This window comes from Patella vulgata, chromosome 4 (genome assembly GCF_932274485.2).
Source record: "Patella vulgata chromosome 4, xgPatVulg1.2, whole genome shotgun sequence".
Lineage (NCBI taxonomy): Eukaryota > Metazoa > Mollusca > Gastropoda > Patellidae > Patella > Patella vulgata.
This window is the reverse complement of record NC_065882.2, coordinates 1,264,858-1,283,811: the sequence shown is the minus strand read 5'-3', so window position 1 is coordinate 1,283,811 and position 18,954 is coordinate 1,264,858. Positions and strand designations below refer to the sequence as shown.

The window sequence follows — 18,954 nt, the reverse complement described above, 5'->3', positions numbered from 1 at the left end:
TCTTTCTTTAGTCGCAATAGAGTAATTTGAATGAACATTTCAAATTATTCATTTTACATTATCTATTTTCGAACTATAGATTATAGCAAGAATGGCTAGCTCTTTATCTAAATCTTACATAATGTATCTTTAACTTTCAACCATTGTATTGACATATTGAATGGCTTTTTCAATCTACACAAGTAAGATGCGTGGGATATGCTAAAATGCCTGACGTGTTTTACACAGATTAGGGATTTTACGCTCGTTCAAGGCTAAATCTATTTGTTAAGGCCAGCTCAATTTTCCTGAAGGTCGCTGAAATATAAATACGGTTAGGACACGAGATTGTAGGTTAGGTTTAAGAATTTGGGGGGAGAGATTAAGTCTCCACATAAGCACTGACCTAGGATGATGAAAAATTAGTTCGTGATATTTCCTAGTTTTATTAAAATACATACAATACATTAGATTTATATACAAAGGCGATTTCACTGTTTATTGGTGTTGGTGGCGCTGATGGTCTTCCTTGGGTGGTGCTTCTGGTATTCTGGTATTATTGTTTCTGAAGAGAAAAGAAAATAAATTTGAGGCTCTCGGGAGAGAGCCACATTAGTGTGTTTCCTACAACGGATTGGATTTTCTAAAAAAATCGTGTTTGTTCCACATCACCGGGTTACGGCTAGGGATTCTTATATCTAATTGATTTTAATTACTAACGGTTAGGCATAGGATTTGATATATGGTTTGTTTTGGGTCAGGGTGGAGACTGGTCTTATTTAATCTAATTTACTGTGCACTAGGATGTCGTTCAGATTTTTATTTTTAGAATATGCAATTATAAGTTTCTGTGTGAATATTTTCGGGTGATTTTCTTGGAGACCAGTGTAGTGTTTTCTAATGATTTTGGACGCACTTCCTGCTGTTGCGCTAAATGGAACTACAAAAGGAGCTATTGCGCTAGCCGTATGAATATTCAAACCTAGGGGGGCTGTTGTTTTCAATTTGTCAATCCAGAATTTTTCTCTTGTTAGCCTAAACGTTTAATATTTCAAGGTGTGGTGTGTAATAAATGTCAATCGTTGACTTGAATGCTATACAAAACAATTTTAATTTTTATTACATGCGTTAGGATTTGGGAGAACTAATTTATCTGTAATGTGTGCCTTTGAATATATTAAAGCTGATGTTTTCCGAACAAGGCATGCCGATACATATAGTCAAATAAAACACAAATCCCATTATGTAGTGCATCATCTTAGTTTGATATAAAACAAAAAAAATATTATTTACACATTCCTGTAGTTCACACCCCAGGAGAATATGTCATTCAACACAGAACGATTTTTCATATACATGTATAACGTTATACAGTTCTTATAAACTTCAAGGCTTTCCGAATTACTAATTCTCTCAGACCAGTCGTGTCTATTAATATCCGACAGTCTTAGTTTTATAGACACAATAAATAACTTAACTTTACTATAGAACACCATATATATAGGCGAAACCTGGAAAACTTAAAGGAGCTAAATCGCTAATTTCTGGAACCTAGAAATTGACACAAATGGGTCGTAACGCATATAATAATGTAATATGTATGTATATAAACTGATTTACATTCAATCGTTTCTGTTTTTTTACTCTAATTTCAATCATATTTTATGTTCGGCGAAATAGCCAGAAGTCTCAGTCGAATGGCAATCTCTAGCGTCTGTTTATTCCAGTCTACACCAAAAGTATTTATTGCGCATGCTGACCAGATAAGAATATGACGTCACCGTTTGACACGACTTGTGGAATATGTTTAGCCTCGTTCTTCGAGTCCCTTGTTACAAATGGCGCTGAAACGCATTATTGAACACGATTCGTGTACCAATGGTAAAATGTTTATTTTGTCTTAAATATTGGATATCAGAAGTTATCTTTTCCCGGTAAGATCACAATGTTGATTTAAATTGACAAATAATTCGTGTTTTCAATGTCAAAGATTTTGGATGATATTGAGTTAGAGACTTGACTACTTTAGCAAAATACTTATTTTGGTTGCCCAGGTGTCCCTACCTAATTCATCAAGTTTACATAAACCTGTTTGCAACATACCAATTATCTTAGTCCAATATTTTATACAGGATAGTCATGCAAAGTGCCCGAAATCTAATAAAACACTAAAATTGCATTTCTTTTGATTGAATACCACGAATTTTTACTGAATTGACTCTGGAGCCACTCTACTTTGTGAAACATTTTTCGGGCATCGATCATTATTTGTGAATGCAATTGCAACAGTCTGATTGGATGGTTGAAACTTGGAATTCAGGTCGGCATAGAGTGGGATGTCGGTTACAAACCGATGTGAAACTTTGAAACTAGAAAAGCAGAAATACCCCGCGACGATTGAATGCTTGTTTTGGATTTGGGATTCCGGTAGGCTAAGGTAGGCTATATTCGACCACCTTCAAGTTTCTGTATTCACGGGCTGGAATAGCATGAATACGCGTTTGCGGCCGCCAAATTTTCCTACGGGGAGTGGGGGGGGGGGGTCTTCACTTTAAGCTCTGCTCCTTCGCCTTTCGCAGGCGAACTTTAAACTCTAGAGCGTCCACTAGATTTTTCAAAGTGATCAAGGGCCATAACTCTGGCCTTTCGCAGGCGAACTTTAAACTCTAGAGCGTCCACTAGATTTTTCAAAGTGATCAAGGGCCATAACTCTGGCAGTAATTATCGGAAATCCTTGAAAATCAATATGCTTCTTCGTCGCATGATCTTATTCACTTTGTATAAATTTAAACTGAATCGGATATTAACTTTATGCTTCTTCGTCGCATGACCTTATTCACTGTGTAAAAATTTAAACTGAATCGGATATTAACTTTAGCTTCGAGAGCGTCCACAAGTTTTTTCAATGTGATCAAGGGTCATAACTCTGGTAGTAATTATCGGCAATCGGTGAAAATCAGTAGGCTTCTTCGACTCATGATGTTAAACATTGTCAATCGGATATTAACTCTAGCCTCAAGAGCGGCCACAAGTGGACGCCGGACGGACCGACAAACGGATGGACGGACGGGGGCGACGACAATATACGACCACATTTGAATGTGGGCGTATAAAAAGGCTTCTGGTCATTAAAAAATTTAAAAGCCACGATATCATCCAACTGTATGAATAATGACTAACATCCTGCCTATCCTGATGTTACACAATTTGACACACTGTCGTCTTTATTATATATATTATCATATTATTATTGGCCTACTTATTCACCAAGGAAGTTCCTCAAATATCCTTTATTTGTACTCATGTTACGGCGTTAAGGGCCAATCCCGATTATATTTTGGAGAATAAAACTACTTAATTTTGTGTTAAAATCCATAAAAAAACCTCTACCTTAGGTGAAATTTACCTTTTGTTATCAAGTACAACCCGTGGATCATGCACTGTATAGAACGACAATAGATTATCTGGTCACCCAACGAAAACATTGACCAGAAATCTTAAAAGAGATCAGGTGTCTTAATAAGCGGTTTTGACGTTCACGTCCAAACGACTCAATATTTTGAGCTGAAATTTTGTGACACGGCAAATACACCATTCCTCTAAACAGCCTGGCGCTTACATTTCATACGTACACGGACTTTTATTTTTGAGACTTGTTAAAATCGGGATGGTCCCTTTAAAGGACAATATTGGTATCAGCAATTATCACATGCATGACAGAACTGGCCCCGTGTTCACAAAGCATTCTCAGACTTAAGTTGAGAATTTACTCAACCTTGTTTGCCTTATTTTAACTAAAATATAGCCCTTTATAAAACTTTTGTTGTTTTGATGTATCAGATATATCCATGAGAAACTATGTGCAAAGTTTTGTAATTCTGCATCAAAGATATTTCTCATAAACAGTGATTGAAAGTTGAGCAAATTCTCAACTTAAGTCTGAGAATGCTTTGTGAACTCCTGTACTGGTTAAACACTTAAGGTCATTGCTACGATAGATGCGTAATGAAGATTTCAAGAAAGGGAAGTGACGAAAGCAAAAGGAAAATACGAGTTATTCGTCTATATAACTGACTGAAGTAACGAACGATAACAGATATACTGGCGAATTTCTTGCACACTGATAATACCGTTGATGAGGACAAGTTGTTACGTGTATATGAGACCGTGAGAGGATATCTGAAAATTCAAAAAATATTATTGGGAGGGGGGTGGGAGTTTACACGGTAAGTTCCGTTCCTTCGCCTCGCGAAGACAACCGGCACCACTGTCTATAACCCGAAATGTTTTCCGGCATGTCATGTTCTGCCCACCCACCCCACTAACATTCATCGAGGCCGTACGCCTCTGATATCATGTATGAAAAAGACAAATCGAAGCGGCCACAATCCCCTAAGGCTCCGGGTGTAGTGGGGCTCTGATGGATTCCTAGTACATCCTAGGGTTCTTTTACGTGCAGGGCAATGAGCACACCGGACCTCGGATTTTCGTCCCATCCGAAGAACTAGATAACTGTCCTTGTCAGACCCTCAAACCGGCACCGCTGACAAGGGGAACCATGCAAAGCCTATTGCGCCCTAAAGAGATCAACACAAAAACAAAAACAAAACAGCAACAACATTCCCACGTGCCCCTACATCACACATCACCACCAAATTAACATATAAATATGCGACAATAAATCTAATATATATACATAAATAAATAAATAAATAACTCTATTATGGTCTCAAAAAAAGAGAAGATTTTAAATGGTATGAAATGAAATGAAATGTGGTTTAACGTCCTACTGTTCTGCTCCAGTGCTGGGCTAATGAAGACGAGCATACGCCATACAGTGTGCTATGAGGGAAATTTTGCCCGGGCAGCGGCACTATCGCCTACTCTTATATCGAATTCCAACTGCCAAGGGATCTTTTACGTGCATTCCAATGTATACACGGGACCTCGGTTTTTCGCCTCATCCGAAGGACTAGGCAGCTGTCCTTGTCAGGCCCTCCGTCAGATTTTAAATAACTAGACAAAAAGCATGACTGTGTTCATGGGTAATGATTTGGATCAGGAAGAACAACACGAAGATTACATGTTAGGTCGACCTAGTGGGCATTGTTAAGTGCAGTTTTAAATGAAGTAAATGAAATGGAGTTTAACGTCCTACTGTTCTGCTCCTAACCTGGGCTAATGAAGACGGGCATACGCCATACAGTATGTTATGAAGGAAATTTTGCCCGGGCAGCGGCGCTATGGCCAACTCCTATATCGAATTCCAACTGACACGGGATCTTTTACGTGTACGCCAATGTGTACACGGGACCTCGGTTTTTCGTCCCATCCGAACGCCTAGACGGCTGTCCCTGTCAGACTCTCCGTTCTGCACCACTGACAAAGGGAAACCACGTCGGAACATCCCGATGAACTTTCTCGACCAATCCAGGAAACCCGGTATATATATATATAGAGAGAGAGAGAGAATGGGGTTTAACGTCCACTCGACACAAACTAGGTCATTTCGGGACTAACATATGATTTAATTTTATTTACATAATTCGCTTGCGCGTAGGGGTCTTTAGCAGTGGGAGGAAACCGGAGGCCCCGGAGAAAACCCACGAGGTTGGACAGGCGACTGAAAGATATAAACTAATAAATAATTTATCAACATTTTATTATTTTATTATTATTTATTGGCAAGTAAGTGCATGTCATACCACGTGTACAAAATAAAACATTTACATCAAAATATAGGGCAAGCATGGCATAAACAAAAAGCAAATTAAGGGCACGTCAAACCACGTGTAGATATAAATCATTTAAATAAAGATATGGGGCAAGCAAAAGACAAATCACGTGTACATAAAAATCATTTAAATAAAGATATGGGGCAAGCAAAAGACAAAGTAAGGAAGACCACGTCAAATCACGTGTACAAATGATACTTAAAGGACAATATTGGTGTCAGTCATTACAACATATGTGATAGAACTGGTTAAACACGTTCCAAATAGATGCGCAAAGAAGAGTTTAAGAAACGGAAGTGACGAAAGCAAAAGGAAAACACGAGTTATCCTTCTATCTAACTGACTGAAGTGACGAGTAATAACAGATAATATTGTCCTTTAAGAAAGATATTTAAATCATGATATGCTTCAAGCACGGCACAAAGAACACAAAGGTGCTTATATACAATATTTTGTTTTTGATAAATAATGGCAGTAGTATCATAAAATAATCCTTTAAGTTTAAATAAATCAAACATGTGTTTAAATATAAACAAGCTGGTTCAAATTTCGATGGACATCAATGCAGACAAAATGAAATGAAATGGGGTTTAACGCCCCTGTTCTGCTCCGAACTGGGTTAATGAAGACGGGCATACGCCATACAGTGTGCTATCAGGGAAATTTTGCCTGGGCAGCGGCACAATGACCTACTCATATATGCCAACTGCAAAGGAATATTTTACGTGCACGTCAATGTATACACGGGACCTCTGTTTTTCGTCCCATCCGAACGACTAGACAGCTGTCCTTGTTAGGCCCACCACACTGCACAACTGATAAGGGGAAACAACGTCGGAAATCCCGATAAACTTTCTGAACACACACTTCAAACAAAATATAATATGCATAAAACATATAAATATATTGATAAAAAGAATAGTTCAAGTTTAGAATTGGCCATCAATTCATGCATCAAATTCTGCTGAGACAAGTGGAATTCTTGATTAAGATATGTCGGTGGCTGTGATTCTCCTACAATGGGATAATGGGACTTAATGATTGGGATTCCTTTATTTCCCCGAGTATTTTTTTTTCTTATTGTACTATGAAAATTAGAACTAACGTAAAATTCACAACGAAACGAAGAAATGCCACGTGCTGATAATACGAGAAGGCGTATTATCGTCTTCAACGAAAACATGTCCATTAATGCGGTGCAATATACAACTGAGATTGGGGCCCCTACGCGTATTTCGGTTTTCAAAAAATGACAACGTTCAATAGACTCCGCCTAGTCTTCTATCTGATGTTTCGTTCTAATTTTTCTTTCATCCGAACATCACTGGCGTCAATAAACTGCTTTAATCGCAGCATGGCGCTGATATGTCCTTTTTTACTTGATGGACCACATTCTTCACGTTTAATAAGAACTAGATTCCCTTTCCCTTGTTTCAGTTTATGACAGTAGGCTTCGTTTAATTCAAACACTCTCAAGGGTTCCTCAAAAAGGGATTTTGAAATAACGGCTAGAACGGTGCGACTGTTATGCATATTGGTTATATTAGCATCAGAAGTTACTTCCCCTATAATACCGTCACGGAATGAGATGTAAGATTTAATAAAATTTAGATCCAAATAAGGAATAAGATTGTCTTTAACCCACAATCTATCGGGAGCATGTTCATCATTTACTAGAACAAATATATCGTGTTGTTTCTGCTCGTCCTCGTGAATATCCTGCGTCCATTTTGATTTTATCTTGGGCAAAATATAAATATGATATGACGCCATTATCTCAAACCGGAAGTAAATAATTCCAATAATTAAAACAATGACTAGAAAGCTAAGTATAACCAACACAATGATAATAGTCACAGAGTTAGATCCCCGACAGTTAAACACACCCGGTTGTAAATTATCAATAGTTATTCTCTGATCGCCATTAGCTGTAGAACACGTTATATTAGGCCTGTTTTTAATGTAAGGTTTGGATTCAAACCAACTATTTAACCACAAACTATCACATGAACAAATTAACATGTTATTAGAAAGATCAATCTCCGTGGATAATAAGTTCTGGATAGTTTTTGGAAGATATTTCAGTCGGTTGTTGGCTAGATTTAAATATTGTAATTTATCGACAGAACTGGCAAATACTTCCGGTTGTATATTTGTTAAATTATTATGTGATAAGTCCAGTTGAACAGTTCTCTCCATATAAGGAAGTGCTGTTAAGTTGTCAATGAAATTGTTCTGGAAGTTCAGAAATAAGTTTTCATGAAAAGGTAAATGTTCTGGCATTTTTGAAAGTCCGGCATACTGACAGTCAATGACCATTCTGTTGGCTTGTGGTTGTTTCTGACATAAACATCCCGGAGGACACGATTCCGTGACATTGCACACAAAATCAGACAAATCTATAGACGTGGCTATCATCCCCGTTAAATGTGCGGGACTGGCACAAGTGACATCTAAATAATCTCGCGGTATACGTTCCCTCAAATTGTCAATTATTGACAGCAACGGGTGCATGCGACAATCGCAGTGCCAAGGGTTGTTGCGTAGGTCAAATCCCCATGGAAACAGTTTACTAAGCACCCTAAGAAACGGATGACCAATTGTTTCTAATGGCGCAGTGTCGAATAACTCAAACTTATTATACCTTAAATCATAGAAGCCGGGCCCGTAATTTTTATCAAAGTCCATTTTAAAATTGGCTTTGTTGGTGACTCTACTTATTTCATTATGCATAACGTCGAAGTAACAGAATTCGTGGGTTATGTTTAAAACCCAAAGGTCTGACTCGGTTAATCTGTTATAATCCAAATGCACAAACTTAATGCTATTTAATCCAGTATGAAAAACGCCGGTCTCTATCGTATGAATTTTATTTCCAGATAAATAAATGACTCGTAGCTTGTCCAAAGAACCAAATATTCCCCTTTTTAGAACTTGAATTTGATTGAATCTTAACTTTAAATATACCAATTGTTTTAAACACGATAAATTGGGTATTTCGCTAATGTTATTGTTATCAAAGTTTATATAATGTATCGTCGGAAAATCACAGACATTTTCAGGAACCACAGTCAAACAACGATCAGGCCATTCCAGGGCGTATTTCGGATCGGAACTAGACGAATTGTTGTACCGAATCCGACCGGTCCCTGGATTTCCACAATATCCATCAATTTCCAAATATGTCAACGCACTGAAGTCAAACGTACAGCAGTCGTTGCAATAGTTGTTGTTGGTAGATTCGCATTCCTCGGCACAGGTCAAAAATTCCGATGATTGACCAATCACTAAATCAGTGCTGGATATGAGTAACAATAGAACAAACGAGATCGCCATTTTATATTCGTCTATTCTCCAGTTATTGATTTTAAAAGTTCAATGGCGAATGTCGGTCGACCCCTTCATCATCTTAGAGACAGGTCATCAAGTGATTTAGCGATGGTAAGCATACCATACCATGTGCACCACACCCATCTGTACTTATAACTGAAAGAAGAGCCGTTAAAAGGTTTAAAAAAAGACACATTATCCAATAGTCTCTGGTAAACCGTTCAATGAAAACAAAGTATACCGCACCTTGTGTGCGACACCTACCTTAATGTATAGGGCACAATGTCCAACAGTCTCTGCTAATATAAACTCATGGTGAACCGCTTGCGAACATGACTGAAGTTTATATTCACTCTCTAAAAGAGTATATCCTATCATTTGGATTTACCACTTTCACTATATCCGTTTTATAAAAATAACTCTTGAGGTCACAGTGCCTGTTGATGTAACGCGAACTGTTTACAAACCAGGAACACATCCGGGATGATTATAGAACAGGGAATGCCATCCAATCATCACGAGCTTCCCAATCGGTTTAGGATGTCACTGGACTTTGAGCCAGACCAGATTGTTTAAATGTCGCGTTCCATTTTTTAAGAGAATTTGTCTGTATGTTATTCCTCGATGGTTACTGCACCACATTATGATTACCGACAGTTTGTAGACTTGTAAATAAACTGCTGGTATTATATAACATTTAACAATTATACAAAGATCATATATCAGAGCTTTGTTATTTATGTCCCTGCATGACCGAATCTCAATATAACTATAAATACATAACAATAGCCGTATGATTACACAGTTTGTGCACGCATTGGAAATATCACATCACTCATTGTTAAAATATATAGCTGAACTTACAAAGATGTTTATTCGTTTATAGTTACCTTGACCTCTTCACATTGAATCTGTTATGGCGACCGTGACAATCTTATAGAAAAGAATTTCTGATCGGAAAGTGGTTACATGTGTATCGTCGCTTGTTTATGAACAAGGGCGAATTGCAGTTTGTATAAAGTCGTTTTAGTAATGTCGTCTACATCCACACCTAATAATTTAAATAATGTTGACTTATACCACTCCAGGGTCAATCATGTCGTTTACTATACATCAACAAATAAATCACAACACATTGGTTTTACATTCGACAAACATGGAGTCGAATCAGAGAGATAGAGAGAGAGAGAAGGAGGGAGAGAGAGAGAGAGAGAGAGAGAGAAGGAGGGAGAGAGAGATGGGGTTTAAAGTCCACTCGACACAAACTAACTAGGTCATTTCGGGACTAACATATTCAATTTCATTTCAATAATTCGCTTGCGCGTAGGGGTCTTAGCAGTGGGAGGAAACCGGAGGACCCGGAGTAAACCCACGAGGTTGGACAGTCGACCCTACTCCTTGTCACGTACAACCGGGGAATCGAAACAACGCCAGTTGACTCGACAAACTTTTTGATACAGCGCACACGCGCTAACCATTCAGCCATCCAACCCCCCCTCTTCGAATCTGAACCCATCGATTACACATGTATAACGTCTTTATAATAAATTAAATAAAATGCGTTTTAGCATCCTACTTGCCCTCGCCAGCAGGGGCACAGGGCCCTCAAGAGGAAAGAAATTTGCTGGGGTGAGACTTTTTTGACCCCCCCCCCCACTCTCTCCTTTCCAACGCTAGTCATATCTAGATGATTAACTAGCAGATTGCAATAAAACGAAAACTTTTGTATATACTTACATAAGCTGCAAGGGACAATAAAATATTCATGCATAACTACCCAGTTCAAATTTCAACTTTGATATTTATGGGCCCCATAGACTCTTATGGGACCTGGGGCGGCACACCGGCTGCCCCGTCTCGTGAGGCCTGGCAGGATATACGTTATGCATTGTGCTGTAAGATAAATTTATCGCTTACTCTTATCGAATTCCAATTGTCACTGGGACTTGTAACGACTAGTTGAGAGGACATCAGTTTTTCGTCCCATCCGAACGACTATAACCTTTCCTCGTTAGCCAGGGCCCATTACACCAGTAATGACAGTAGGTTGAAATAATACTTTTACATGACAAATCTGCCTTATGTTTGCTTGAGAATGTCCGGTTTGTTGGGGTAGAATAGGAATGAAATGAAATGGAGTTTATAACGTCCTACTGTTCTGCCCCGGCTGGGCTAATGAAGACGGGCATATGCCATACAGTGTGCTATGAGGGAAATTTGGCCCGGGCAGCGGCACTATGGCCTACTCTTATATCGAATTCCAACTGCCAAGGGATCTTTTACGTGCACGCCAATACATACACGGGTCCTCGGTTTTGCGTCCCATCCGAAGGACTAGACAGCTGTCTTTGTCGGGCCCTCCGTCCTGCAGCACTGACAAGGGAAAATCACGCCTGTAAGTCCCGATGAACTTTCCCGGCCAATACAGACTAGCGAGACAGCGTCTTACTCACTTAGCCACTATGGCTCCCCTGGGTAGAATGAGGTGGGTGTGGTGTATATGAGACTGACTCTTATTTCCTCCAAGTATTGTATCTCTGGACACATGTAAGGTCGTTCACTTTGCTACACTTAATCCCGTTAAGGTCACTGACGTTAACAATTTTACGCTGGGTATCTGTATCCGGGAGTGCTGCCATTTTACACCCAGATTCATAAAAACATGCGGAATAATATAATGTATGGTGTATATATCTACGTATGGAGGAAGTAACTGTCACTTAAGAAGGATGAGTAGTAAATTATCATGACACGTTTTATAAAAAAAAAAACTATCAATCATAGAACTGTGAATCCCCAAAAATCTGTTAATGTCGTATATCAGTATATCAGAGATAGTATTTAAATAATTGTCACTTAATAAGGATGGTAAAAAATCCTATCAATCAATCATATAACTGTGAATCCCCAGAATCTGCTAATGCCGTATGAATGGTATTAATGCAAAATAATGTCACGATATATATAAATTTGATTAGACAAGCAAAACAGGCATATTATGATAACTTAGATGAAAAGATAAATGACAAATCGCAGTTTGGCAATAAAAGCTGGTGGAAAATTGTTAATTCATTTGTAAAAACCCAAGGCTGCACTAAACAAGACACACCACCCTTAATTGTAAATAACAACACTTTATTCACCCCGCAAGACAAGGCAAACGCACTGAATAAATTTTTTGTTGAATAATCTAAACTTAATGATACTAATAAATCTTTACCCTCCATTGACAGAAATGCTAATTCATTAGAACAGATCGTACCAACCCCCCAAGAAGTTAAAGACATTATTGACAGTTTAGACACCTCAAAAGCCTCTGGTCCGGACGACATAAGTGCCAAATTACTAAAGAAAATATCCACCGAAATTTCATCTCCGCTATGCTCTTTGTTTGAACTGTCATTAAAAGTAAGTAAAGTACCCAGTATATGGAAATTTGCAAATGTCAGGGCTATTTTCAAAAAAGGATCATCAAACGATTGTGGTAACTATAGGCCAATCTCTCTTCTTAGTATCATCAGATAAGTATTTGAAAAGGTTATATACAAACATGTCTTTAACTTTTTGAGAGGGAACAAAATACTAACGTCTTTTCAAAGTGGTTTTCTTCTTGGTGACTCCGCCATCTTTCAACTAATAGAACTAACACATATGTTTTGTCAAGCCATTGACCAACATTCTTCTACTCGAGTTGTTTTTTGTGACATCAGCAAAGCGTTCGACAAAGTTATCAAGGGCCATAACCCTGGTAGTAATTATCGGACATTGCTGAAAATCAATAGGATTCTTCGTCTTATGACCTTTAACACTGTGTATAAATTTAAAGTCAATCGGATATTAACTTTAGCCTACAGAGCGTCCACAAGCAATTGTGGACGCCGGACAGACGGACCGACGGACGGACGGGTGCGACAACAATATACGACCACATTTCAATGTGGGCGTATAAAAATGATATATTTTATATTTCAATGCAAGTGTTTCTACGGAATGGCGCTCGCAAATTGACTTATGCTACAAAAACACGGGGAATGATTTGCGTTATTTCTTAGGTATATTGTAAAGATATACAGTATATGTTGTAGAGATATATTATGTATTGTTTAATGGTCGAGAGCGAGACATTAAGTAATATATTGTAACAACAAGAGGAACGTAAAATTCCTAATCTGTGTAAAACACGTCAGGCATTTTAGCATATCCCACGCATCTTACTTGTGTAGATTAAAAAAAGCTATTCAATCTGTCAATACAATGGTTGAAAGTTAAAGATACATTATGTAAGATTTAGATAAAGAGCTAGCCATTCTTGCTATAATCTATAGTTCGAAAATAGATAATGTAAAATGAATAATTTGAAATGTTCATTCAAATTACTCTATTGCGACTAAAGAAAGACCCACAACAGGCAGATTTAGCTCTTGCATAATGCATGTTTGTGTAAACTGCGTGAACAACATAGGAAACTTCATTCTTATCGTAATCATCTGAAATAAAATGAAATGGGGTTTAACGTCCTACTGTTCTGCTCCTAAACTGGGCTAATGAAGACGGACATACGCCATACAGTGTGCTATGAGGGAAATTTTGCCCGGGCAGCGGCGCTATGGCCTACTCTTATATCGAATTCCAACTGCCAAGGGATCTTTTACGTGCACGTCAATTGTACACGGGACCTCGGTTTTTCGTCCCATCCGAACGCCTAGACAGCTGTCCCTGTCAGACTCTCCGTTCTGCACCACTGACAAAGGGAGAACCACGTCGGAAAATACCGATGAACTTTTTCGACCCATCCAGGAAACCCGGTAAATGAAAGATATATATATATATATATAGAGAAATGGGGTTTAACGTCCAGTCGACACAAACTAGGTCATTTCGGGACTAACATATGATTTAATTTTATTTACATAATTCGCTTGCGCGTAGGGGTCTTTAGCAGTGGGAGGAAACCGGAGGCCCCGGAGAAAACCCACGAGGTTGGACAGGCGACTGAAAGATATAAACTAATAAATAATTTATCAACATTTTATTATTTTATTATTATTTATTGGCAAGTAAGTGCATGTCATACCACGTGTACAAAATAAAACATTTACATCAAAATATAGGGCAAGCATGGCATAAACAAAAAGCAAATTAAGGGCACGTCAAACCACGTGTAGATATAAATCATTTAAATAAAGATATGGGGCAAGCAAAAGACAAATCACGTGTACATAAAAATCATTTAAATAAAGATATGGGGCAAGCAAAAGACAAAGTAAGGAAGACCACGTCAAATCACGTGTACAAATGATACTTAAAGGACAATATTGGTGTCAGTCATTACAACATATGTGATAGAACTGGTTAAACACGTTCCAAATAGATGCGCAAAGAAGAGTTTAAGAAACGGAAGTGACGAAAGCAAAAGGAAAACACGAGTTATCCTTCTATATAACTGACTGAAGTGACGAGTAATAACAGCTAATATTGTCCTTTAAGAAAGATATTTAAATCATGATATGTTTCAAGCACGGCACAAAGAACACAAAGGTGCTTATATACAATATTTTGTTTTTGATAAATAATCCTTTAAGTTTAAATAAATCAAACATGTGTTTAAATATAAACAAGCTGGTTCAAATTTCGATGGACATCAATGCAGACAAAATGAAATGAAATGGGGTTTAACGCCCCTGTTCTGCTCCGAACTGGGTTAATGAAAACGGGCATACGCCATACAGTGTGCTATCAGGGAAATTTTGCCCGGGCAGCGGCACAATGACCTACTCATATATGCCAACTGCAAAGGAATATTTTACGTGCACGTCAATGTATACACGGGACCTCGGTTTTTCGTCCCATCCGAACGACTAGACAGCTGTCCTTGTTAGGCCCACCACACTGCACAACTGATAAGGGGAAACAACGTCGGAAATCCCGATAAACTTTCTGAACACACACTTCAAACAAAATATAATATGCATAAAACATATAAATATATTGATAAAAAGAATAGTTCAAGTTTAGAATTGGCCATCAATTCATGCATCAAATTCTGCTGAGACAAGTGGAATTCTTGATTAAGATATGTCGGTGGCTGTGATTCTTCTACAATGGGATAATGGGACTTAATGATTGGGATTCCTTTATTTCCCCGAGTATTTTTTTTCTTAGTGTACTGTGAAAATTAGAACTAACGGAAAATTCACAACGAAACGAAGAAATGCCACGTGCTGATAATACGAGAAGGCGTATTATCGTCTTCAACGAAAACATGTCCATTAATGCGGTGCAATATACAACTGAGATTGGGGCCCCTACGCGTATTTCGGTTTTCAAAAAGTGACAACGTTCAATAGACTCCGCCTAGTCTTCTATCTGGTGTGATGATGTTTCGTTCTAATTTTTCTTTCATCCGAACATCACTGGCGTCAATAAACTGCTTTAATCGCAGCATGGCGCTGATATGTCCTTTTTTACTTGATGGACCACATTCTTCACGTTTAATAAGAACTAGATTCCCTTTCCCTTGTTTCAGTTTATGACAGTAGGCTTCGTTTAATTCAAACACTCTCAAGGGTTCCTCAAAAAGGGATTTTGAAATAACGGCTAGAACGGTGCGACTGTTATGCATATTGGTTATATTAGCATCAGAAGTTACTTCCCCTATAATACCGTCACGGAATGAGATGTAAGATTTAATAAAATTTCGATCAAAATAAGGAATAAGATTGTCTTTAACCCACAATCTATCGGGAGCATGTTCATCATTTACTAGAACAAATATATCGTGTTGTTTCTGCTCGTCCTCGTGAATATCCTGCGTCCATTTTGATTTTATCTTGGGCAAAATATAAATATGATATGACGCCATTATCTCAAACCGGAAGTAAATAATTCCAATAATTAAAACAATGACTAGAAAGCTAAGTATAACCAACACAATGATAATAGTCACAGAGTTAGATCCCCGACAGTTAAACACACCCGGTTGTAAATTATCAATAGTTATTCTCTGATCGCCATTAGCTGTAGAACACGTTATATTAGGCCTTTTTTTAATGTAAGGTTTGGATTCAAACCAACTATTTAACCACAAACTATCACATGAACAAATTAACATGTTATTAGAAAGATCAATCTCCGTGGATAATAAGTTCTGGATAGTTTTTGGAAGATATTTCAGTCGGTTGTTGGCTAGATTTAAATATTGTAATTTATCGACAGAACTGGCAAATACTTCCGGTTGTATATTTGTTAAATTATTATGTGATAAGTCCAGTTGAACAGTTCTCTCCATATAAGGAAGTGCTGTTAAGTTGTCAATGAAATTGTTCTGGAAGTTCAGAAATAAGTTTTCATGAAAAGGTAAATGTTCTGGCATTTTTGAAAGTCCGGCATACTGACAGTCAATGACCATTCTGTTGGCTTGTGGTTGTTTCTGACATAAACATCCCGGAGGACACGATTCCGTGACGTTGCACACAAAATCAGACAAATCTATAGACGTGACTATCATCCCCGTTAAATGTGCGGGACTGGCACAAGTAACATCTAAATGATTTCGCGGTATACGTTTTCTAAAATTGTCAATTATTGACAGCAACGGGTGCATGCGACAATCGCAGTGCCAAGGGTTGTTGCGTAGGTCAACGCCATATGGCAACAGTTTACTAAGCACCCTAAGAAACGGATGACCAATTGTTTCTAATGGCGCAGTGTCGAATAACTCCAACTTATTATAACGTAAATCATAGGAGCCGGGCCCGTATTTTTTATCAAAGTCCATTTTAAAATTGGCTTTGTTGGTGATTCTACTTATTTCATTATGCATAACGTCGAAGTAACAGAATTCGTGGGTTATGTTTAAAATCCAAAGGTCTGACTCGGTTAATCTGTTATAATCCAAATGCACAAACTTAATGCTATTTAATCCAGTATGAAAAACGCCGGTCTCTATCGTATGAATTTTATTTCCAGATAAATAAATGACTCGTAGCTTGTCCAAAGAACCAAATATTCCCCTTTTTAGAACTTGAATTTGATTGAATCTTAACTTTAAATATACCAATTGTTTTAAACACGATAAATTGGGTATTTCGCTAATGTTATTGTTATCAAAGTTTATATATTGTATCGTCGGAAAATCACAGACATTTTCAGGAACCACAGTCAAACAACGATCAGGCCATTCCAGGGCGTATTTCGGATCGGAACTAGACGAATTGTTGTACCGAATCCGACCGGTCCCTGGATTTCCACAATATCCATCAATTTCCAAATATGTCAACGCATTGAAGTCAAACGTACAGCAGTCGTTGCAATAGTTGTTGTTGGTAGATTCGCATTTCTCGGCACAGGTCAAAAATTCCGATGATTGACCAATCACTAAATCAGTGCTGGATATGAGTAACAATAGAACAAGCGAGATCGCCATTTTATATTCGTCTATTCTCCAGTTATTGATTTTAAAAGTTCAATGGCGAATGTCGGTCGACCCCTTCATCATCTTAGAGACAGGTCATCAAGTGATTTAGCGATGGTAAGCATACCATACCATGTGCACCACACCCATCTGTACTTATAACTGAAAGAAGAGCCGTTAAAAAGTTTAAAAAAGACACATTATCCAATAGTCTCTGGTAAACCGTTCAATGAAAACAAAGTATACCGCACCTTGTGTGCGGCACCTACCTCAATGTATAGGGCACAATGTCCAACAGTCTCTGCTAATATAAACTCATGGTGAACCGCTTGCGAACATGACTGAAGTTTATATTCACTCTCTAAGAGAGTATATCCTATCATTTGTATTTACCACTTTCACTATATCCGTTTTATAAAAATAACTCTTGAGGTCACAGTGCCTGTTGATGTAACGCGAACTGTTTACAAACCAGGAAGACACCCGGGTGGATTCTAGAACAGGGAATGCCATCCAATCATCACGAGCTTCCCAATCGGTTTAGCATGTCACTGGACTTTGAGCCAGACCAGATTGTTTAAATGTCGCGTTCCATTTTTTAAGAGAATTTGTCTGTATATTATTGCTCGATGGTTACTGCACCACATTATGATTACCGACAGTTTGTAGACTTGTAAATAAACTGCTGGTATTATATAACATTTAACAATTATACAAAGATCATATATCAGAGCTTTGTTGTCCCCCGCCTTTCGAAGAAAGCAGGGGACTATTAAAATGGGTTCGTCCGTCTGTCTGTCCGTCCGTCACACTTTTTGGGACACAATAACTCTCTTCCTAATTGAGCTAGAATGTTCAAACTTGGTGTATGTGTTTATTAGGTCAATGCCTTGATGGAGTTCGAAGATGAGCATTTTCCGCTTAGGGTAAGCAGAGATAAGCAATTTGATTGGTTGATGCTTTGGGACACGATAACTCTCTTCCTAATTGGGCTAGAATGTTCAAACTTGGTGTATGTGTTGATTAGGTCAATGCCTTGATGGAGTTCGAAGATGAGCATTTTCCGCTTAGGGTAAGCAGAGATAAGCAATTTGATTGGTTGATGCTTTGGGACACGATAACTTTTAATTGAGCTAGAATGTTCAAACTTGGTGTATGTGTTTATTAGGTCAATGCCTTGATGGAGTTCGAAGATGAGCATTTTCCGCTTAGGGTAAGCAGAGATAAGCAATTTGATTGGTTGATACTTTGGGGCACGATAACCCTCTTCCTAATTGAGCTAGAATGTTCAAACTTGGTGTATGTGTTGATTAGGTCAATGCCTTGATGGAGTTCGAAGATGAGCATTTTCCGCTTAGGGTAAGCAGAGATAAGCAATTTGATTGGTTGATGCTTTGGGACACGATAACTTTAGTTCTAATTAAGTGAGATTGATGAAACTTGGTGAATAGATTTATTATATGAATACCTTAACTAAGTTCGATAATGAACATTTTT

General features: G+C 38.1%; 2 protein-coding genes across 3 annotated transcripts; both read right to left on the bottom strand.

Annotated features, from left to right (window-relative positions):
• Positions 1-5,638: 5,638 nt before the first annotated feature.
• Positions 5,639-10,009, bottom strand: LOC126817640 (protein toll). 2 transcript variants are annotated; one of them, XM_050544734.2, is made up of 2 exons: positions 9,935-10,009; positions 5,639-9,200 (listed from the first exon to the last, which is right to left on the bottom strand). In XM_050544734.2, the coding sequence occupies exon 2, from the start codon at positions 9,048-9,050 to the stop codon at positions 6,996-6,998; it is 2,055 nt and encodes a 684-aa protein (XP_050400691.2). In that variant the 5' UTR covers positions 9,051-9,200; positions 9,935-10,009; the 3' UTR covers positions 5,639-6,995. The 2 variants fall into 2 exon arrangements, with proteins under 2 accessions (XP_050400691.2, XP_050400690.2); XM_050544733.2 differs by lacking the exon at positions 9,935-10,009 and adding an exon at positions 9,309-9,774.
• A 4,063-nt stretch (positions 10,010-14,072) lies between these two features.
• Positions 14,073-18,190, bottom strand: LOC130012402 (protein toll-like). Its single transcript, XM_056100253.1, has 2 exons — positions 17,727-18,190; positions 14,073-17,619 (listed from the first exon to the last, which is right to left on the bottom strand). The coding sequence occupies exon 2, from the start codon at positions 17,467-17,469 to the stop codon at positions 15,385-15,387; it is 2,085 nt and encodes a 694-aa protein (XP_055956228.1). The 5' UTR covers positions 17,470-17,619; positions 17,727-18,190; the 3' UTR covers positions 14,073-15,384.
• Positions 18,191-18,954: the final 764 nt, after the last annotated feature.